Genomic DNA, 20,771 nt, shown 5'->3' on the forward strand with positions numbered 1-20,771 from the left:
CCCCCCTGCAAAGTGCGAGATGAGCCCCGCTCCCGAGGCACGCAGTGCTGCCTCGAGAGAACGGAGCGAGGTGGGCTCGCGCAGCTTTGGGATGGTTGGTTTTGTGCTGCAGTCGCTGAGCTGCTGCAGAAGGGAGGGCTTCCCCCATAAGTAGGTCCATGTGTGAGCTGGGGCTCGGGGCACAGCTGTGACATTTGCAATTTCCATTCTCGAAATGGAGACGCAGAGAGGGAGAACGGAGCCGTGGAAGCGGCCGGAACGCGGAGGAGCCACGCGCCCCATCCCCGCTCCACGTGTCCTATTGGGACAGCAGCGCTTGTGGGGCAGCCCCATCGGGACCTTTGAGCGGGGCAGGGCGCTGCCGCGGCACCCCGCGGACCCTTCTTGTCCCTGCGGGCTCCGCATCGTGTCCCCAGGGCCGCAGAGGGGCCGCGGGAGGCGGAGGCGAAGGCGGCGGTGCGGGAGCATCATCGTCATGGTTACCTCCGCACGGCTCCGCTCTGCCACGGGCTCCCGGACCTGCGTCCGTCCGCCTGCGTGTGTCCGTGCCTCGGTCACCCTGCTCCCTCCTCCCCTGCTCTCTCCCTTTTCGTCTCCGTCTCCCCGTGCCTTCCAGAGGCAGAGCGGCGTGAAGCGCTGCTTGCGTGATTCCTTTCCCGAGCTGCAGGAGAAGGGGAGAAGTTGCCCCACCCCGGCCCACCTTCCTCCTCCTCACGGGCAAGGTAAGGAGCAGCGGCACGCCGGCTGCGTGTGCGGGCTTTGCCAGGCTGAACGGCATCGCTGCGGCTCCCCGAGGTGCTGCGTGAGCCCCTACACCGCATCGGTGCAACAGGCGGCCGGCCGGCCGTGCGCGCACATCCCCGCAAAGGGCGGCCGGCTGCGAGGCTGTAAGCGGGCTGCGAGCCGCTGGATGTCAGTGTTGATTGATGCAAACGAAGCCGGAGGAATATTTTGAACCCTCTGCACAACAGCCGTCCTCCAAGTAGAGGGGGCTGGGGGGTTATCCCGGCGCTGTGTGCGGCCCTGCGGTGTCACCTCTGTGCGCTGCGGCTGAGCTTGGCCGGACGAGTGGTGACTTCTATCCGAGCCCACGCGGATGGGATTACGGTGCTGCTGATGCGGCTCTGATCCGCCCCGCTGGGGCCAGGCCAGCGGCTGTGAGGCTGCAGCAACCCGCGGCAGTTATACTGGGAGCTGTGGCCCCGCCAGCAGGACTTTGAGCCCAAGCATGGGGCTTGCCGCTTGTGCCAACCTCCGCGGGAGCACGGGACACTGCTGCTGTCCCCCCGCTGGGGCTTGAATTCACCTCCAGGGCTTCTCAGAAATGAATTCCTCGTTTCCCCTGCTCATTCCTCCCTTTCTTCCCTAAGGCAAAGGGCTCCCTCTCCTTCCTCCCCCATCTGGTGCTTAATTACTTCCTAATATCCCGATGCCCTCTGCCTCCTCTCTGCGGTGCAGCCAGCCCTTGTTATCTCGCCCCGAGCACCTATGCGTCAGCTGGCTGGAAATGATGCTGCGTCTCCCGCAGCGCTGTGCCTGTGCTGGAAGGGGAGGAAACACGCTGGGGATGGGAGCACAGAGCAGAACCTCCAGGGGAAGGGTTGCGGCGCTTGGCAGAAGCTTTACAGCTGAGCTTTGCTGAGCCAGAGATGAGTCACGGTGTGGAGAGGGAGGGCAGATCCTTCCCTGGGGACCGAGGCACTGCAGGGTGGAGGGAAGGCTGAAGTTGAGCCATTCTGCCCCAGCTTGAGTGGCTGAGGTGTGCAGACAGAGATGTGGTGCTCAGGACTCACCTCTCCTTCTGTCCTCAGGGCTGTGAAAGCACAAGGAGGGCGCGTGGTGCTCCAGTCTCCTCTTGTGGGTTCTTCCTTCCCAAGCACCCTGTGGTGGTGAAGATGCCAGGGCTGATCAACCAGAGCTCCCATTGCCCACTGCTGCTCACCGCCTCCGAGGTGACGTCCTGTGTCAGTGGATATGCCCTGGGCATGACAGCATCGCTCACCTACTGCAACCTGCAGGCACAGCCCTGCAAAGGCAAGTGAAGCACGTGCTGCTGTGGGAGTTGTGTCCCATGGTTGTAAATGCAAAGTGATGTGGGCCTAAAGGGTACGACTGGAGAAGTGTGAGTTTGGGTATCATAGAATGGCTCTGATCCCACCCAGCCCCCACGGGGAAACCCGGATCTGGTGCCCAGAATCATGTCCAGATGCTCTTGGAGATTTGCATGGATGGCAATCCCACCACCTCTGTGTGTCCCTGTGTCCCATCACAGAGCAGAGTGGCAGGGTCAGCTCCTTGACCTGCTGGCAGTGCCTGATGCAGCCAAGAACACAACTAGCTGCCTTGCCAGCAAGGGCACAGTGCTGGCTTGTGGTTACCTTGGTGTCCATTGGGTCCTGCCTTGCCGTGCATTTTCAGCTGCATCCCCCAGCACATCCTGTGCTTGTTCCTCCCCAGTGCAGCACTTGGCTCTTCTTCTTCTTGAATCAGAAGCATAGAATGGTTGGGTTGGGTTGGGTTGGGTTGGGTTGGGTTGGGAGGGATCTTTAAGCCCACACAGTTCCAGTGCCCAGTGCCCCCCACCAGACCACGCTGCCCAGGGCCTCATCCAGCTTGGCCTTGAGCTCTTCCAGAGAACCCAAGGCTGATGGGTGCTGGATGAAGGCTTGGTGTTGCTAAAACCCTCCTGGCTGGCAGGGCTCTTCATCTTCCCCCTGGATGAAGGCACCACCGTCGTGGGATTTGAGGCAGTGATCTGCCAGCGTGCCGTGACCGTGCAGATAAAGGACAAAGCCAAGATTGACGACGTGTATTTGAACAGCATCAGCCTCCCTGATGGAGGAGCTCCCAACGGGGGTGGTGAGAGAGTTTGGAGCCTTTTGAGGAACACAGGGAGCCAAGGGGAAGGGGAGGTGGTAGCGTGTGGGTGGCTGTCATGTGTCATGGCGTCAAGGGGACTCATGTCCATATGGCATCTGCCAAAATGGTAATGCAGAGGGCTGTGGTTTGGGCTCCCCAGAGAGGAGAGATGGTGTGGGCATTTGGTCCGGGGTGGGGGTGACTTTGGGAGGCCCAGGGAATGACATTTGTTGTGGTTGTGACACCCTAATACAGCTGTCTCTCTCTGCAGGAAGGATTGTGATGGATGAGGACTTGGAGAGGATTGCTTTTGTGGCCAACCTGGGCATGATTCCTCCCCTGGAAAGCGTCTCCATCTTCATCAGCACCTCCTCTGAGCTGCAGACGCTGCCCAGCGGGGCTGTGCGGGTCCTCCTGCCAGCAGTGTGTGTCCCCAGGGTCCCTCAGCCCAGCCTGGAGAACACCAGCACCCTTTCCAGCCACCTGCTGAGAATGTATGGAACAACGGGATGGCTTCTGATTGGGACTGGTGCAGGGAGACAGCACTCAGGCATTCATTGGGGTTCACTTGCAGGGACAAGCAGTGCTGCTCACTGGGGAGCCCAGAGCTTGGGAGCAGTTTCTGTCTGGCCCAGCTGCTGCAGAGTGAGGCAACCAACCCCTCCGAGTACGAGTTCAGCTTCCACCTGGAGATCCGGGGGCCATGCTTGCTGGCAGGTACGGGGCTGCCTGTGATGCCCACGCTCATCCTCCTCCTTTCCTTCCCCTGCGTGGGGTGCTCTGGCCCTCCCTAACCACCCCTTGGTCCCTCCATGCAGGCGTTGAGAGCCCCACGCACGAGATCCGAGCAGATGCCGACCCCTCCGCTCGCTCAGCGAAGAGCATCGTCATCACATTGGCCAACAGGCACACGTTTGACCGACCTGTGGAGATCCTCATCCACCCGAGTGGTACGTGGGCTCTGCCCCTGCTTTGCACACACTGCTGGGGGTCAGACTTGTACAAGATAACCCCAGATCCCCTCAAAAGCCATCGCAACAATGGGTGCATGCAGCTCTTCCAAACCTGGAGCTGAGCTGAGGTGGTTCTCCTGCATTTCCAGAGCCCCACATGCCTCACATCTTAATGGAAGAAGGTGATATGACGCCTGCAGAGTATGAACAGCACTTGAAGGGGAAGAGTGATTTCATTAAGGGCACAAAGAAGGACCCCAGTGCTGAGAAAAAGGTGAGAGGCACCGAGGCTTTCCTTCAGCTGGGTGATTATGTGGTTGGCTGCTCGCAGTGCTTGTCCATAACTGCAGCATCCCCCCTTGGAGAGGGGTTTATGTGGAGGAGGAGGGGAAAATTCTGCACTGCTTCTGATGAACCGGGTGTGGAAGAAGCTGCGAGATGGGTATTGTGTGTATAATTAGTGCTGTTCTAGCATAGCGTAATTAGGTAGGTACATTATTATAGCATTAACAGTATTATAATTATTGCAGTGACATTGAATAAAGTATTCTTTTAATTGCTCCGTAAATGTTTACCGTTTCTGGATAAGCTGTCAGAGAGATGGAAGCGATTTGGCTTGGAATAACGAGCTCAGCCGAAGACAAGGTAGTAGAAACTTCTCTTTGTTCTGCTGACGAGCAAATAGAAAAACCTCAGCTCTGGGATTTATGGCTCAGCAGCCCCGGCTGAGTGACGGCTCAGCGCTCCCTGCCTGCCATGCAGCAGGCCGAGAGGAGGGGACTGCTGGGAGGTCCCTGAAGTGCTTGCAGCCCTGAAGCAGGGGCTGTCTGGACACACCTGGTGATGCTCCATGGTTTCTCCCCATGCTGCTGGTGCTCCTGGTTTCGCTGCAGCCCCTTCTCTTTTCCCTTCCCCTTGCAGCACGGTGATGAGGACGGGCTGCTCGCACGGCAGGCGCTTCCTCTAATTGCGTTCAGCGTGAGGCAGGTGGAACGAAATGAACCTCCCACGCCACGGCTCACATGGCTCCCTAATTATTTCTGTCTTTAGCATGTCAGGTTATCATGAGGAGGATCATTCCAGAATCGTTTCCCTGTGGGAAAGCCACCTCTGTGCCCCAGGAGGACTGGGCAGAAACTGCACAGAGGATGAAAAACAGAGCAAAAAGCCTTGGTGAGGTGCTCACCTTGGATAAAGCCCTCAACAACTGGGGCAGATTTCTGCTGCTCAGAATCACAGCATCATTAAGGTTGGAAAAGACCACTAATCTAACTAGGTTAGATATTAGGAGGAAGTTTTTCATACAGAGGGTGGTGAGGCACTGGAACAGGCTGCCCAAGGAGGCTGTGGATGCCCCATCCCTGCAGGCATTCAAGGCCAGGCTGGATGTGGCTCTGGGCAGCCTGGGCTGCTGGTTGGTGACCTGCACACAGCAGGGGGTTGGAATTGGATGAGCATTATGCTCCTTTTCAACCCAGGCCATTCTATGATCACCAGGCCAGCTGCCAACCCATGCCCATAAACCACACCCCCCCCAAGTGCCGCAGAATGGATCCCGAGTCCCAGCAAGCAGCCTGGGGAGCCTGGGAAAACCCAGCAGCCAATTAATGAAAAAAGGAGGCAGAAAAATCACTCTCCTGAGTTCTTACACCCTCTCCTTCTTCTCTGCAGACGGAAATCATCCGGAAGCGCCTGCACAAGGACATCCCCCACCACCCTGTCCTCATGCTGAACTTCTGCCCCGAGCTCAGCACGGCCCCAGCTGACCTGCAGAAAGCTGCTGGAGAATTCATCTTCCTGGTGGACTGCAGTGGGAGCAGCACGAGCATCCGCCGTGCCAAGGTTTGTGCTGCTGGACTGCTCTCTGTGGTTCTATGAACCTCCAGCTCTCTGGGCCCGGTGCCCTGAGGCATCCAGAGACAAATTGTAGGGCTAAACGCTGGCTGTGCCCTTGCAGACACCTCCAGGATCCCTTTTTCAAACACAAGCGAGGACCTGTGGTCTGGTGTGGGGTTATGAGCAGCATGCTGGGAGCTCGGGGTGATGGGAAGGTTGGGATATTTTGGGGTTCCCATGGAGCTGCCAGGTCCCCTTGCTGTCACCACTTTGGGTTTGTCCAGGCTGTAGGACAAACCCTCATTTATCCCTCCTGGGACCTGGCTCTGCTTCGTGCTGCTGCTGCCTATAGATCCTATGCCCACAGATCCTGGAGAGGTTTCTGAGCCCATTGGGGACCTGGTGAAGGGGAAAGCACTGCGGGAACTTTAATTATCGTTAGCACTGCCTGACTCGTTGGAGGCAGGCTGGTGTCTGCTGGCTGCCAGCTGGCCGGTGTTGGTGAGAAGCTGCAGTCTCTGGCAGAAGCTCTGCATGGAGTTTCTCTTGGTTTTAGGGGCCAACTGAGCCCCAGACCTTAATGGACATCACATCTTCCTGAGCAGGATCCACTCTGCCCTAAGTGTATTCCTTGCAGAGAGTGAGAGGGAATTGTAGAGTCCCTCAGGGCTTTGATTGCATTTGGGTGCTGGGCTGAGCACGCAGAGGCTCCATGATGTGCTCACACCCTTCCCTAACCCAACTACCACCAGGTTTGGGTGCAGACACCCGGAGCCACCGCATCCCTGCTCCGACAGCAGCTCTGCCTGCAGGCAGGGAGCATTCGAGCCCATCTCCTTCCCAACCTCCTCCTGTTTCCATGGGAACTGACTGAGGACATCCACCTCCAGCGATGAGGAGCGTGCTGTCACCCTGAGGGATGGCACCGAGCCCCAAGAAGGCCACAGGTCCCCCCACCCCCCCTTTTCCTTTGCTGCAAAGCATCCACTCTGGGTTCTTTGACTTGGGCTGGGTTTGGGCAGGAGGTCTCTAATCTGACCCCGTTGGTGGGAAGTTCAAGGCTTTCTGCATCTGATCCCTTTCAGCAGGGAGAAGGGACAGTGCTTGCGTCAGCACTGCTCGAGCTGGCAAAATAACTGGGAATTGACTTCTCTGGAGGCAAACATCTCTTCTTATTGAGCTGCCGTATTGATAGAGAGTGCAATGGGATCAGGATCAATATTTACTGCAAGAAGCAATAAATCCTTCTGCTTGATGAAACAGAAGGCAGGCTTTGGGAGCTCACTTCGGGAAGCGCTTTAACAGAAATATTTGGAAATCTGGGTGGTTTTTTATGCCTTTTTTTTTTTTTTTTAAATAATTTATTTAATCTTTGTAACGAGTTCCAAGGCGCGATGTCAGATCTGCAGGAGCCAGAACCCCCAGAGCCTGCTGGGAGCAGCGATATAAATACATCCCTGTAGGGCTGAGATAACAGCTCACTGTGAAGCTGCTAAAGGGCAGCCCCACTCGTGGACCACGCAGCAATCTGCCCATGCCCTGCCCTGGGATGAAGCCAGGAGGCGACCTGTGTGACCTTGGCAGCTCCTCTCCCAGGGCTGGCTGTGGGCTTTCTGCTGCCCTAGGCAGAAGTCTGCCTTTATCAGAGCACACACAGCTCTGCCAGCTCTCTGCTTCCCCTCCTGCAGCACTGCTTGCTGGTGGAGTTGACCACGGTGGCCGTCCCAGCAGCTCCAAGCTCTGTCCTCTTATGTAAGAGCTCAGGAGCAGGCGAGTTAGATAACCACTGCTGGTAATGACAAGTTCTGGAAGCAGCCTCTCCTTGCTATTTTAATTGTGCCAGCTATAAGGGAGTTGGGGCTGGGGGAGGCTTCTCCTTTTGTGCGACTCGAAGCTGTTTGTTTATTTCTGCCAGTTCGGGCACTGCAGTGCATTATGTGTCGCACGGCTCCGCTTCACACTCTGCTTCTCACCCCCAACTCCATGCTGCAGTGCAGCGGGGTGAGCACAGAATTCACCATCTTGGAGCAAACAGGGATTTTGTTCTTTGGAAGCACCCCGCCGTCCTCGCTGCATCAGGACCCAAAAAAACATCAGGGAACTTGCAAGAGAGCAGCGATATGCAGAGATTTCTCAGCATAGGAAATCATGTGAAAGAAACCGATTTAGAATCATTAAGGTTGGAGAAGACCTCCAAGATCTTCAAGTCCAACCCCAACCCATCCCACCGTGCCCGCTGACCGCATCCCTCAGTGCCACATCTTCCCTGAGCACTGCCATGGGAGGAGCTGTGGGTGCCCCATCCCTGGGGATGCTCAGGGCTGGATTGGGTGAGGTTTGGGCAACCTGATCTCATGGGTGGCAAACGGCCCATGGCATTGGGTTGGAACTGGGTGGGCTTTAAGATCCCATCCAACCCAGCTGTTCTATGAAGCCAAAGCGGACAGGAGAGGCACGGTGTGCTGACCCACTGCTTCTTTCCATCAGGATGCTCTGTTGGTGGCCCTCAAGAGCCTGATGCCAGCGTGCCTCTTCAACATCATCACCTTCAGCTCCACCTTCAAGATCCTATTCCCAGCCAGCAGGACGTACTGCGAGGTGAGTGCTGGGTGGACGGGATGGGAGCTGGGGGTCAGATGGGCGATCCCACACTCCTCCCACAGGAAAGCCTGGCCGTGGCCTGTGAGAGCATCAGGAGGATGCATGCAGACACCGGGAGCCCCAACATCTTGTCTCCTCTCAAGTGGATTTTCCGGCAGCCCATCCGCAGGGGCCACCCCCGCCTGCTCTTCCTGCTGGCTCACAAGGCTGTGGGCAACACAGGGACGGTGCTGGAGCTGCTGAGGAACCACGCCTGCTCCACCAGGTATGGGGCACAGGGCTGGGGGGCTGCAGCTCACAGCCGAGCCCATGTCAGGAAATCAGAACCTCAAAGGGTTTGGAACAGATCCCAGAAGTTCAGATGCTTTTCTAACAATCAAGCACAGGAGAATTGGGCTGACAGCTTCACAGGCTCTCTGCTGGTGCTTCCTGCTAGGAGAGATTGACACACCAGCAATCTTCCTTGCTGTTTTGTTTGCTTTTTTTCCTTCCCTTTTTTCCTTTTTTTAATTTTTTTTTTTATTTTTGAAGCACATCTGGGCTCGGACCCAGCTGCTTCCAGGATGGGAATTGAATTTGCTGAAAAAGAGCAACGGGATGAGCAGGAAATGAATGCGGCGAGCTCCCAGCCTGTTCCCCAACAATCATGGTCTGGTTTCTTTTCCATCTCTTTAAGAGAGATGAAACATCAGGAAAATGGGAGAAAAACATAGAATGGCTTGGGCTGGAAGGGAACCTAAAGATCATTTAGTTCCAAACCCATTAGGCTTGCCAACCAATGAATCAAGCACTAAAAAGCCTTACTCCTCTCCAGTCCAGGGCTGATCAGGGAAGCTGCTCTTTCCTTTCTTTCATCCATGGAGGACTGAGTGCTTCTCAGCAGCACAGCACTACTTGTCCCCCTCTCTTGGTGCTGGAATCTGGGCTTTTAGCCCTTAGCTCGAAAGGAGATCAGAAGAGGGTGTGAATCTCTGGAAGATTTGCAGCCACCTGGGGATTAAAACCTCCAAGAGAAAAGCACCCTGGTGCAGATGCAGATGGCTGCTGAGGGTGTTTTCTCCCTCTGCCTGCCCCTGGTTTGCAGCCCTTGGCTTGCTGAGTTGTGTGATGGCAGCAGTCTCACCCAGCTGGTTCTTCTTGCCTTGAGAAAATGTTTGTTTTAATTGTGAGCAGAGATAATTACTAGCTCTTTAATGCTATTGACCGCAGGCACTCAGTGGGGAGAGGAGCTGACCTGGCAGCCAAGCAGTTGGGGATCCTGCTGGCAAGCCCCGAGTGTTGTTCCTTCATGGAACCTGAGAATCAGAGAGTGGTTTGGGTTGGAAGGGGTCTGAAAACCCATTCAATCCCAACCCCATGTTATGGGCAGCGATGCCTTCTGCAGAATCACAGGATCACAGAATGGCCCAGGTTGGAAGGGACCTCGAGGATCATGAATCTCCAACCCCCTGCCACGTGCAGGGCCACCAACCTCCCCATTTAATAGCAGCCCAGGCTGCCCAAAGCCCCATCCAACCCGGCCCTGGGCGGGCAGCTCCCAGCCCCACTCCAGCCACGCAAACACGGAGCTCTTTTCTCTTCCCTTTGCAGATGCTACAGCTTCGGCATTGGGCCCCACGCCTGCAGGAGGTTGGTGCAGGGAGCAGCTGCTGTGTCCAGGGGCATCGCTGAGTTCCTGGCGGAGGGCGAGAGGCTGCAGCCCAAGGTACGGCCGCGTGCCATCACCTCTCCAAACCATCACGTTGCACTCCCGTTCCCCCTCCTCCTGCTGCTGCTGCTTTTGCAGCTCCCACTCGGCAGCAGGTGGACGAGCAGGAGGGGATGGGAGCATCCTCCTCTCCGCTGGCGGAGGCAGTGGGAGGTGTTTATCCCACGCGGGGATGGGAGAGGCGATAGCCGCCGTGCAGCCGCTCCGGCTTCAAAGCAGCTGCTGCCGCAGAGCAGAGGAAGGGCAGAGAGCCGGCATCAAAGCAGCCAATTAGTTTTGAAGTCAGGCTCAGCCCTGGCGCTGCTCAGGCGAGCAGTACCCGAGGTTGGAGGGAGGGGAGCGTGCTGCAGTTGCTTTGCTTATTAAGCTGACTTTAAAGCAAATGAGGGAGCTTCGTTTTCGCTCTCCCCGCGAAGGCTGAGGCTGTGCTGTAAGAATGGTCCTTTGTGGGCTCCGTCTCCTGGTGAAAGCATGCACACTGAGTGACAAACCGTGAGACAATCAGGTCCTCAGCTCAGAAATGTCCTTAAATTCTGTCTCTGCATCCTCCATCTCAAAGGGCTTCAGCCCTCGTCCCTCTGCAGGGACCTGTAGCACACAGAATCCTCTCTAAGACAGAAGAGCATCACCGTTTCTGATGTAAATTAAAAGCAAAGACAGTGAAGGGAGGTGATTTCTTTTTTCTTTTCTTTTCTTTTTTTTTTTTTAAATAGAGCTATTAATACAGTGCTTTGCCTTCAGCAGTCTGAGGCATCAATTAATAGCCTTATAAAACAGCCTGGTGCATCTTCCAGAGCCGGTGACAAAGCAGTGGGAACAATAGGGAACACAGGAGATGCAAAGCTGTGAATCTGGTGCTGACATCCCACAGTGTGCAGGGATGGCTCTGCAGTCCACGTGTCCCCACAGATGCTGGCCTTCCCCATCGGGGCGCTGGGCAGTGTGTTGACATCTCCATTTATTTGTGCTGGCATTGAACCCCAACCAAACCCAACAGGCTTTGGGGTTCATGGCTCAGCCCCACAGCTTTATGTGTGGTTCCTCCTCCTCCTGCTCCCCACCCCAGGTGATCAGGTCGCTGAAGAAGGCGATGGCTCCAGTGCTGAGTGATGTGTCAGTGGAGTGGGTCTTCCCTGAAAGCACCGAGGTGTTGGTTTCCCCTCTCAACACCAGCTGCCTCTTCCCTGGGGACCGCCTGGTGGGCTACAGCATCATATGTGACACCTCGCTGTACATCTCCAAGCCCAGAGCTGTGAGTGCCACGCTTCTCCCACTGTTGCTGTGCTCCCTGCGTGGCTGAGATCCCCTTGGCATCAATGCACAAACCCAAACCCATCTCTGCTCTCCTCAGGACAAGAGACGACGGTACAGCACCATGCGCTCCCAGGAGTCGGGCAGCTCCGTTTTCTTTCATTCCCAAGAAGAGGGGACTGGTGCTGAGAGCTGGAGCTACCCAGAGGGATGCAGCACCCCGGATCAGCTGGTGGCAGGCAGGGACCCCAGCGGAGAATCAGACACGGATGCCGGTCAGGCCCCTGTCTTCCTAACCAGCTTTCATCTCTGCTCTGCCGATTTGCTCGCCTGACAGCTCCATCTCCCCAGCTGCAAAGTGTCAGAGGGCTTTGTGGGAGGATGACACATCTCGACGAGGCTGCTTGGTTCGGATGTTTTACCCGAAGCTGTCAGGAAACCGATGGCAGCCCTGGAGATCTGCCTTCCCCAGAGGTTTCCAAAGCAGCTCCAGCTTCGGCCCGTGCTGCAGGGGAAACCTCTGCTACCTGTGGGATATCCTCTGCTGATAGTCAGAGAGGAACTGTGCAGCCCATCCTCTCAGCCTTGTCAAAAACAATGAGAAATCATGCGTTTCCAAATGAAATTTTGCTCTTGCTCTGACAGGAAAATGTCTGCACTAATGAAATTTCATTAGTAAACCCTTTGTCTTCTCCAGGAAGGTTTGGGTAAATGCAGTCAGCTTTTTTTTTTCTTCCTTTTTCTTTTTCTTTTTTTTTTTCCTGGCTGAAAACTGCTCAGACGAAGCCTCCCCAACCAGCTCTCCTGCCATCCCCTGGGGTTTGAGTGTAGGCTCTTGTTTTCTTCTGCGCTTTTGCTGCTTTGCTTTGAACCGAGCAGGGCTGAGTACGTCCTTATCCTCCTCGGGAGGACTGATGCTGACCCTTTCTCCCCCCACTCAGATGTGAAAGCGTCCTGCAGGAGACGTGCATACAGTGCCAACCAAATCTCTGACCACCAGCCCCTCTACAAGGAGCCCACGGCCAGCGACCCGGGCAGCGCGCTATTGAGGAACCCCCTCCGCAAAACCCAGCTGCAGGACCTGCAGCAGCTCAGCCCTGAGCTACAGCCTGTGCATTTCCAGGTGGGTTACCCCTAGAGATGCTCCCTGTGCCATAGGGTGAGCCCACAGCACTGGGAGTGTCTGGGTTGTGGAAGAGAAGGAGCCTGGGTCACGCCAGCCCTGGTGGGTGTGCTGCAGCACGCCACAAGCATGTGGCTAACACAGATGGGATGCTGATGGGATCCTGCTCCCTGCTTCTGTTTGCTGAATGCCTCTCCTCCTCCCACACCTGCGTGGTTTGTGTTTAGCTTTGCTGTTGTCTCATCCCCAGGCTCCCTCCTGCCCATCTCCCCAGCATTTGGCTGTGGTGTATAATCTGACCGTGGCACATCTGTGCCTTCCAAGGTCCCCAGGTCGGACCCAAAGCATATAGCACAGCTTCAGGCTGGGGTCTGGATGCATGTGATGACCCACAGGCTGAACCCAGTCCTGGAAAGGGCTTGGAGCTGCACTGTGGAAGGGTGGGGATGGGTTTTCTCCTGTCCTCAGCATAACTGTGATGCCCAGTGCTGAAATCTGCACTGGGAGGATGTGCAGCGGCCGTGCACTTCTGTTCCCATGGAAACACAGAGGGATGCTGGGGTCTCATTTCTCTTCTGCTGACACTGGGGTGAAGGGGGGCTGGAGGCGAGAGGATGGGAATGAAGCCTCTGCCCTGTAGCAGCAGCAGGGAGGGTGACAAAAAGCACAGGAGAAGCAAGCTGATGGGTTTGGGAGATACCTGCGACCTTCCTTGCACTTCTGAGGCCCGCAGAGCATCCTGCCTGTGCGTGGGATGCTCAGCATGAAGGCAGAGATGGAAATGACTCCCTTCTGGAGGGCAGTAAACCATTACCAGTGTGCATCCTGCTCGTAATTAATTGCAGCCTGGTTTTGCTGTCCCTTGTGCTGCGAGGGCTCCTGGCGGCTCTCCGAGGCTGGCTGCCAGGGCTTGACATTTACTGGGCCGTGAGTGTGAGCCCTCTGCTCGCCTCCACACACGCCGTGCTGGGATGGAAAGGTCAAGGCTGGCAATGGGCGGCTCAGTGCTTGGCTTCTTCCCCCTCTGGGAGGAGAGCTCAGGATGGAGATGGAGCTTGGGATGGGATGGAGCACTTCTGACTGACTCTGAGATTGGGGTGCTTGGTGTTGTTTGGGCCACACACACAGTTTTCTGCTTCCCTGTTTTGTTTGGTGAGTTCACAGAGCATCACACCCTCGGTGGTGAGTGATGGAGGCTGGCTGCTTGCTGCTGTGCTGGATGCAGCATCAGAGATGCTGCAGGGGAGATTCATGTATCCTGCAAGTAGAGAAACAGCCTTGTTTAAAACATAAAATAAAATGACTCCCTTCTCCCCATCCTCTGCACCCTCCTCCTCCCGTTACCAAGTAACTGGTGCTTGATCTTTCCATCTCTCTTCTTTCCCTTGTCTCCCAAATGAAGCCATTAAAATGTCTGCAGGGCTGAAACACATATTTCACCTTCTGTGCAAATAGGGAAAGAGCCCCTGGGACCTTGGTGCTTCGGGGACACCCTCCAGGTCTGTCCCAGCCAGGGGGTAAAGCTCAATGTCTTTGCATTCCCCAGCCCTTCACTGCCACCCCACACATCTCCACCACCTGGATCTGTGGTGCAGGCACCCGCCGGCCCTCCCTGCTGCAGCAGAGCCACGTGTCCTCCTGCCACTGCCCCACGTCCCCACCAGCACCTGACGTGGCTGTGGGATGGAGTTCAGGGCTTCTCGATGCCAGCCTGCAGTCCTCATCCGACAGCCGGAGCCCTGGGGAGCTGGGTAATGTGGGAGAGGGATTTGGGTGGCGTTGCCAATAGAATCATACAATGTTTGAGGTTGGAAATGACAAACTAACATCATCGAGTTCAACCCATCCCTACTGACAGAATCATAGCATCGCCAAAGTCAGCAGAGTCCACCAAGATCACCACCTCCCCATCACCGCCGTGCCCACTAACCACATCCTTCAGTGCCACCACTCAGTGCCTCCAACTGGGGAGGGTTAAATATGGCTTTGTGGTTAATTATGTGTTTCTCTCTTCAGAGGCTGCCCAACATCCATCCTTCACATTTGAAACAGAGACCTCTTCAGACTGGGAGCCCCAGGATTGGGATTCCGGTGCCACCCGGGGCTCCCCGCGCTCCCCAAGCACCTCCTGCAAGGCGGTGGTGAAGGGGCTGTGGGGCGGTGAGCCCATGCAGTGGGAAATCACCTTCGACCTCCCTGCACTCCTCCGAGAGCAGAACGGGCAGGAGGAGGGCGAGGAGGATGTGTGGAGTGAGACCTTCCACCAGCTGGCAGCCAGGGCCGTCATCAGGGACCTGGAGCTGCTCGCCGAGAGGGAGCGCGACATCGAGCACGGTAACGGAGCCTCGGCCTCATGTAGCACCATAGAGCCATGGAACATCTCAGGTTGGAAGGGGCCTCATTGGATCAAGGGATCCAACCATCAACCCACCCCCACCATGCCTACATCTCAGTGCCACATCTCCACGGTTCTGGAACAACTCCAGGGACGGTGACCCCACCACGTCCCTGGGCAGCTGTGCCAGCGCATCACTGCTCTTTCAGAGAGGATGCAGAGGTCTCTAATGCTGCTGTCTGTCCCATGCAGGGCCAGGGAGGCGATACCAACTCAATGCCGTCCACACCAGCAAGGCCTGCAATGTCATCAGTAAATACACAGCCTTCGTGCCGGTGGAGCTGAGCAGTGGCACCTACCTGCCCCCCATCATTGAGTACAGCCACACAGGTAACGTGGGGCTGGGGCTTGGGTGGGGGACACCCCAGGAGCCTCGCCAAGGCTCAACCCAACACCAGATCTGTGCCCCTAAGGCTGCTCCATCCATCCGTTGCTGGGTTCCTGTCACTGGTGGTGGCAACAACCTCACTCTCTGTGGCCAGCCTTGGGTTGGGATGGCATAGGGACCGAGCTCACTGGCCTTCGGGGTTTGTTGCTGCCCCAGTACCTGGTTAACACCAGCAATTCTCATACCAAGGGGTTTTGTCCAAGCAAGGTGGCCATAGGAGCCTCAGCTCAGGGCGCAGGAGGTGTTGTGACCTTTCCTCTGCACAACCCCTCTCACCGTGCGGCCAGAATGGAGATGATGGATTTTATGGCATGGGTAAGACCTGGCTTTGGCTGTGTCTCCTTGCTGTTGTTCTCATTGCCTCGGTCCATGAAGATGGACTGGTCCAGTGGTTGGCAACCAGCCTGCTGCAAAATCCCTTCCAACCCAACCATTCTATGATTTTATGAAGATATGCCCTTTTAGGTTTGTTTTTTTTTTTGTAACTGATATCTTCTCTGGTCTTTTGACCTGTTATGTACAGTGCTCTCCCCTCCTTGCTTCTGCCCCCCTCTCCTCCCCCCCCAAAAAAAGCCCAGCCATTTGCTCAGAGCAATTAACCACACGTCTGGCTGGAATCCTTCTCCTTAAACAGGGAAGAAGCTGCAATTTGCCCTGAAACTCCCAAACCACATACAGTGGCTGCCAACCATGCTTGGAAGTTAATTGGCAGCCGTAGCACGGATAGCATGAGGGATGAAGCGGGGCATAATTAAAGGCAAGGGGCTGTGAGGCACTTGCCTGTCACCAAATCCTCTGCTAATGAAGACAAGCTGGGCTGGGACTGCATCTGTTGCTGTCAGGGATGCGGCAGAACTAAAATCACCTCCGTGCTCAGGGGCTGGAGGTGGCACAAGGGAGATTTCAGGTTGGTAGTGATGCTGCTGTGCTTCCTTCCTTGCAGATATGGAAGAGCCCAGGCTGTCGCCATGCAGCACCCCACTGTCCTCCAGCTGGAAGCGCTGCCGCATCCCTGAAGGTAAGGGAAGGCTTCCAGGGTGCCCAAAGGTGGGGCAGCTCACAGCTACGTGCCAGGCCCCACATTTTGGGCTCCAGCACCGTTCTTGCTCTCCACGTAGCTTCAGCCCTCGTGATTCCTGCTCTCTGGAGTCAGGTCTGGGCATGGGAATGGGCAGGAAAACGGCTTGGAGCTGCTGCTGCATAATTGCTGGGAAATTGAGTCAGTGATTTGGGCTCCTCACCCGGTTTTCTGCTGAGTATTCTGTTTTTTATTTTTCAAACTCTATTGCCTACAATTAGGCCTGTAAGCACAAGACCTGGCTGCTTCCAGAGGTGAAAGGCACAGAGCCTTTGGTGCAGATTTCCTCACGTTCATTTTTTAATTCGGTTACCCTGAATCCCACGCAAGCAAGAAGAGAGGCAGGATTTTAGCAGACGCAGCAGCTCACACCCCAGCACTGTAGGTTTTGCTTCCCTTGCTCTGACAGTCACTCTCCTGTCTCATTTTCTTGGTGTTTCTTCCCAGTGCCATTCCAGAGCCTATCTGCTTCTTCCACACGCTCCCCAAAATCCATCGAGAGCATCTTTGCTGCAAGGTATGAGTGCACCCTGCCTTCCTCTGCCATGTCTGTCTCATGTGTCCGGCACGGAGCAGTGACCATCACTGTGTTGGTTGAGAATAGGGGTGATTGGATGGGATGGGGAGGTGGGCATCAGGAGGGGATGCACAGACGATGGCTGCCATCCCATCCTCCTGCAGGCTTACCCTCCAGAAGACCAGGCTGCTGACTCGGGCTGCCAAAGGTTTCATGAGCAAATCTCCAGCCAGAGCAAGAGAAGCCAGCTCTGAGAGTGACAGCGAAAGCGCCGATTACCTTCCCCTGGTGAGCAGCTCAGCCCTGGGCAGGGAACCCCTGGGCCATCCAGCACTGTGTCAGGAGGTCTATTTTGGGATGGGGATCTCCTCTTTCCCTGCACGACGTGCATGTGGTTGGTATCTCAGAGCTTCTTGCTTCTCCTTGCAGGTGTCCCTGCAGCTGGCCTGCGGTGCCTTCCTCATGAACAGTGCCTTCTGCAAGGCAGTCAGCATCCCCATGGAGAAGCTCTGCTGGACTTCACCCTTCTCTTGCCACCGCTTGGCGCTCAGCCCCTCCAGCTCCTCCATCACCAAGAAGCCAGAGCAGTGTGGAAGCCCTGTGCACAGCCAGCGGCTCCTGACCCCCAACAGCAGCTCTGCATGGGATGCAGGAGGTGCCATGGAAAGCATCTCCAAAGCTCTGAAAGCTGAGAGCGAGCTCTCCCCCCCTGCCATCACCGTCCGCCACTCCCCAGCCAAGCAGTGGGATGCCAGCATCTCCGAGGCAGACAGCACTGATGTCCAAAGGCTGCTGCTGGATATCGAGCTGCAGAAGCAGACAGAGCCCGAGGGGATGCTGTGGGCCACGGCTGTAGCACTGGCCTGGTTGGAGCACAGCTCAGCATCCCACTTCACTGAGTGGGAGCTGGTGGCTGCCAAGGCCAGCTTGTGGCTGGGTGAGCAGGACTTCCCACAGGGCTGCAGCCTGGCTGCTGTGAAATCTGCAGCCCAGCAGCTCTTTGTCTTGCTCAGGCACTGGGATGAGAACCTGGAGTTCAACCTGCTGTGCTACAACCCTGGCAGTGTGTGAGATGGGGCAGCAGGATAGGGACCCATCCCTGAGGATGCCACCACAGGGACCTGTGTGGGCTGACCAGGCAGCCTCCAGCTGGTCAGCAAACAGAAGCAGCCTGGGCAGAATGCTGTGCTCAGGGGTTGGTGCTTTGCCCCAGGACAGTCCCTGCAGTAGGATGCTAGCTGTGTGCTTCTGGTTCCCAGTCAGCTCTTGCCCCTTCATTGCTGCCAGGACTCTGTGTCCCCTCCAGAAATCCATGCATCCTCAGCTTCTCCTATCTCAGCTGTCTCGTAGCAGAAGTGGGCATCCCTCAGCATTTCATAAGGGAAACCTGTGTGATGGACCACGGAGCTGGGAGGATGCTGCCTTGCCTTGAGCCCCATCAGCTGCATCAGTTGCAGATGGGGACCATAAATCTGGATGGTGCTGAGCTCTGTAGCCCCAAGGCTGCCAGAGTGGGTGGGCAGGGAGAGCAGCCCCCAAGGCACCAAATAGAGGCACCCTGTGCCAAAACAACTCGGGGGGTTGTGCTCCCTGCCAAAATGCTGCATCCCTTGTGTGCAGTGCTCTGATGTTGTGCTGTCGACCAATGTATTGTCCGTGTCACTCCTTGTAGAGCTGTGGGGAGCAGAGGACAGGCTGCAAAGGAACATTTTCCCAGCATCCTACTTTGCCCCAAAGATCCCACCTGGAAAGCTCCAAGGATGTGGGCACGTCACGTTGCCTTTTCCTCCTGCAGTGTGTGCTTCAGGTTTCTGTGCTCTGTGCTCTGTGTGTGTGTGTGTGTGCAGTCAGGGATCTGTGAGCATCAGTGTCACCCTTTGGGGTCTGTGTGATGGGATCATTGGCACTGCCGTGTTGTCTGGGTAAACCAAGCCTGCCTTGTTTTGGGGTCACCCCCACTGTCTGCAGTGTGGTGCAGATTGTGCAAAACAGGAGAGAAAAAAAAAAAAATCCTAAAACCTTTTAATTTCCTCATTTTGGCTCAGAGGGGAAGGAGATGCACCTGGAGCTTCTGTGGTGTGTGGAGAACTGATGGCTGCGGGGTTTGATGAGCAGTTATATGAGTGGGGGGTTATATGAGTTTGGGGGGTTGGACTCGATGATCTCTGGAGGTCCCTTCCAACCCCTACAATTCTGTGATTCTGAGTGCCTTCTTGCAGGTGTTTCCCCACCACATCCCATTCCTTTCCCCACTCCCCTCCCTGCCCCACGGCTGCTCCCTTGGCTGAGCCACATGGATGACAAACAGTCATTTATTCACATCCTCACACCCTACCACATGCAGCCAAGCACCAGGCCGTGCCTGCCCACTGTTTTCTGGGCTCATTAGCCACCTCCAGCTGCCTAATTGGGCTGCTATGAGGGCCATGGGGTCTGCCTGGAGAGGGGACAGGTCCCCATGGCTCTCTCCTGGTTTGGCTGAGGGCTGGATGCAGTGTGGCTGCTGGGATGCTGTTGCTGGAGTGACCGTGAGTGCCTCATTAGTAGAAATGAGTCTGAATACAGTCATCAGCTGGAGCTTAATAAATGAGCCCCTCCGTGCCGCGCAAAATAAATATTTGCGTGGGGAGAGAGCGGCTTCCCCAGTTCCACAGGGCAGGTGGGCTGGATGTTGGGATTTTGGGGAGAGAACCAACCCGAGTGGGGCGTCCCTGGTGCCAAACTGCAGTCCTAGCCAAGGCCAGACCTCAAACCTCGTGTTCTCCATAGATGGGGCGCGTCGGCGGAGCGCAGGCGGGTTATGAAAGCCACCAACACCGTCCCCATCGAGGGATGCTTCTCAGGAGGGACGCGGCCGCTCGGTGCCGTGGGCTCAGCTCTCCCAAAATAGAGCCCAGGGCAGCTCTGGGTGTCGGAGGCATCCGAGCACAGTCATGTGGATGTTATGCAAGAGTTGATGATAGGTTGTAAACAGCTATTAGCGTGATTGACGGAGCCGGGACCGAGTGTTGGGGGGGAGGAAGGGAGAGATGAGTAATAATGATTAAAAATAATTAGCAAATCGAGACGTTCCCTAAATGAGGGAGAAGCAGCGTGAGGATGGAGGAAGGGGACGGGAAGGAATTGTGCCCCAAGGGGTGAGGATGAGGAGGGATGCCTGGCAGCAAACACGTGGGTTTTGGGAATGGGAATTTGGGGAATGGGGTGGGGGGAGCATTGGGGGATTTCTTCCCCTCTCTCCTCAGCATCCATCTGGTTGTGAGGGGTAGAAGGGCACTTGGTGCCCTGAATGGGCTGCATTGCGTTGGTCGCTTGGAAACCCAAAGAGAACAGCTTAAAACTGACCCCAGTCTGGGGGGAAAATGGATGGATTTGGGTCCATTGAGCACCACCGGGTCCCAGCATCCCCAAAACCAGAGCCAGAGCTCAGCCCCGACTTAATGAGGAGAAACGAGCAGATTATGGGAAGACAGCTTCTATTTATACATAAATACGGCAGCAATCAGCGGCGCGGGGCAAGGGAAATCCAATAGAAAGATGCGACTGTGTAAGGAGCTTTTGGAGCCAAACGTTACACAATCGGTCGCTTTTCCTTGGCTGCACCTCCAAATCCCAGCAACTGAGAACAACGCGGGGTGACCGACCCACACGTGGCTCCGATGGGTTTCTGCCCATTGGGATCCAGAGCCCCCCCAAATGCAGACCCTCATTGGGTGTGGGATGATGCACTTTGAACTCAAACTCCTGAGGTTTTGGGAGCAGAGAGCCGGGGAACCGCTTGGCAGAGACGTGTCCCCGCGTGCATCCTATATATATAAAGAGCCATATGCACCCTGCGCCGTGTGGGGCTGTCAGTGGGCGCTGACATCCTGAAAATAGCTGCATCCACCAACGCCTCGACCCACGGGAGAAAAGGGGCATTGGGGGGGTTGGATTTGGGTGCCCCATGGGGGTCGCGGGCTCTGCAGTGCTCCCTTGGGGTCAGGCTGTTCCTAATGCTGTTCCCATGGGGTTTTTTTTCCTGTGCCGACAGCGGTGAGGACATCAGGGACAGCTGCAGGT

General features: G+C 56.1%; 1 protein-coding gene across 3 annotated transcripts; it reads left to right on the forward strand.

Annotated features, from left to right (window-relative positions):
- Window positions 1-69: 69 nt before the first annotated feature.
- On the forward strand, window positions 70-19,879 carry VWA5B1 (von Willebrand factor A domain containing 5B1). 3 transcript variants are annotated; one of them, XM_048967839.1, is made up of 22 exons: window positions 70-722; window positions 1,812-2,034; window positions 2,698-2,859; window positions 3,131-3,353; window positions 3,434-3,576; window positions 3,678-3,809; window positions 3,962-4,086; window positions 5,484-5,654; window positions 8,136-8,246; window positions 8,312-8,514; window positions 9,840-9,954; window positions 11,024-11,209; window positions 11,309-11,483; window positions 12,150-12,331; window positions 13,878-14,082; window positions 14,348-14,665; window positions 14,919-15,056; window positions 15,304-15,429; window positions 16,058-16,132; window positions 16,640-16,709; window positions 16,874-16,997; window positions 17,139-19,879. In XM_048967839.1, the coding sequence occupies exons 2-22, from the start codon at window positions 1,896-1,898 to the stop codon at window positions 17,778-17,780; spliced, it is 3,765 nt and encodes a 1,254-aa protein (XP_048823796.1). In that variant the 5' UTR covers window positions 70-722; window positions 1,812-1,895; the 3' UTR covers window positions 17,781-19,879. The 3 variants fall into 3 exon arrangements, with proteins under 3 accessions (XP_048823796.1, XP_048823797.1, XP_048823798.1); XM_048967840.1 differs by having other exon boundaries at window positions 15,322-15,429; XM_048967841.1 differs by lacking the exon at window positions 15,304-15,429.
- The last annotated feature ends 892 nt before the right edge of the window (window positions 19,880-20,771 follow it).

This window comes from Lagopus muta, chromosome 21 (assembly GCF_023343835.1).
Source record: "Lagopus muta isolate bLagMut1 chromosome 21, bLagMut1 primary, whole genome shotgun sequence".
In the NCBI taxonomy this organism is placed as follows: Eukaryota; Metazoa; Chordata; class Aves; order Galliformes; family Phasianidae; genus Lagopus; species Lagopus muta.

What these genes read in the sequence shown, in the direction of transcription:
- VWA5B1 (XM_048967839.1), top strand. Translation starts at nt 1,896, where the DNA reads ATGCCAGGGCTGATCAACCAGAGCTCCCATTGCCCACTGCTGCTCACC. An exon ending in CGAGCATCCGCCGTGCCAAG is followed by an intron (nt 5,655 to 8,135) that starts GTTTGTGCTGCT and finishes TCTTTCCATCAG; the next exon opens with GATGCTCTGTTGGTGGCCCT. An exon ending in TGATGGATTTTATGGCATGG is followed by an intron (nt 15,430 to 16,057) that starts GTAAGACCTGGC and finishes CCTTCCTTGCAG; the next exon opens with ATATGGAAGAGCCCAGGCTG.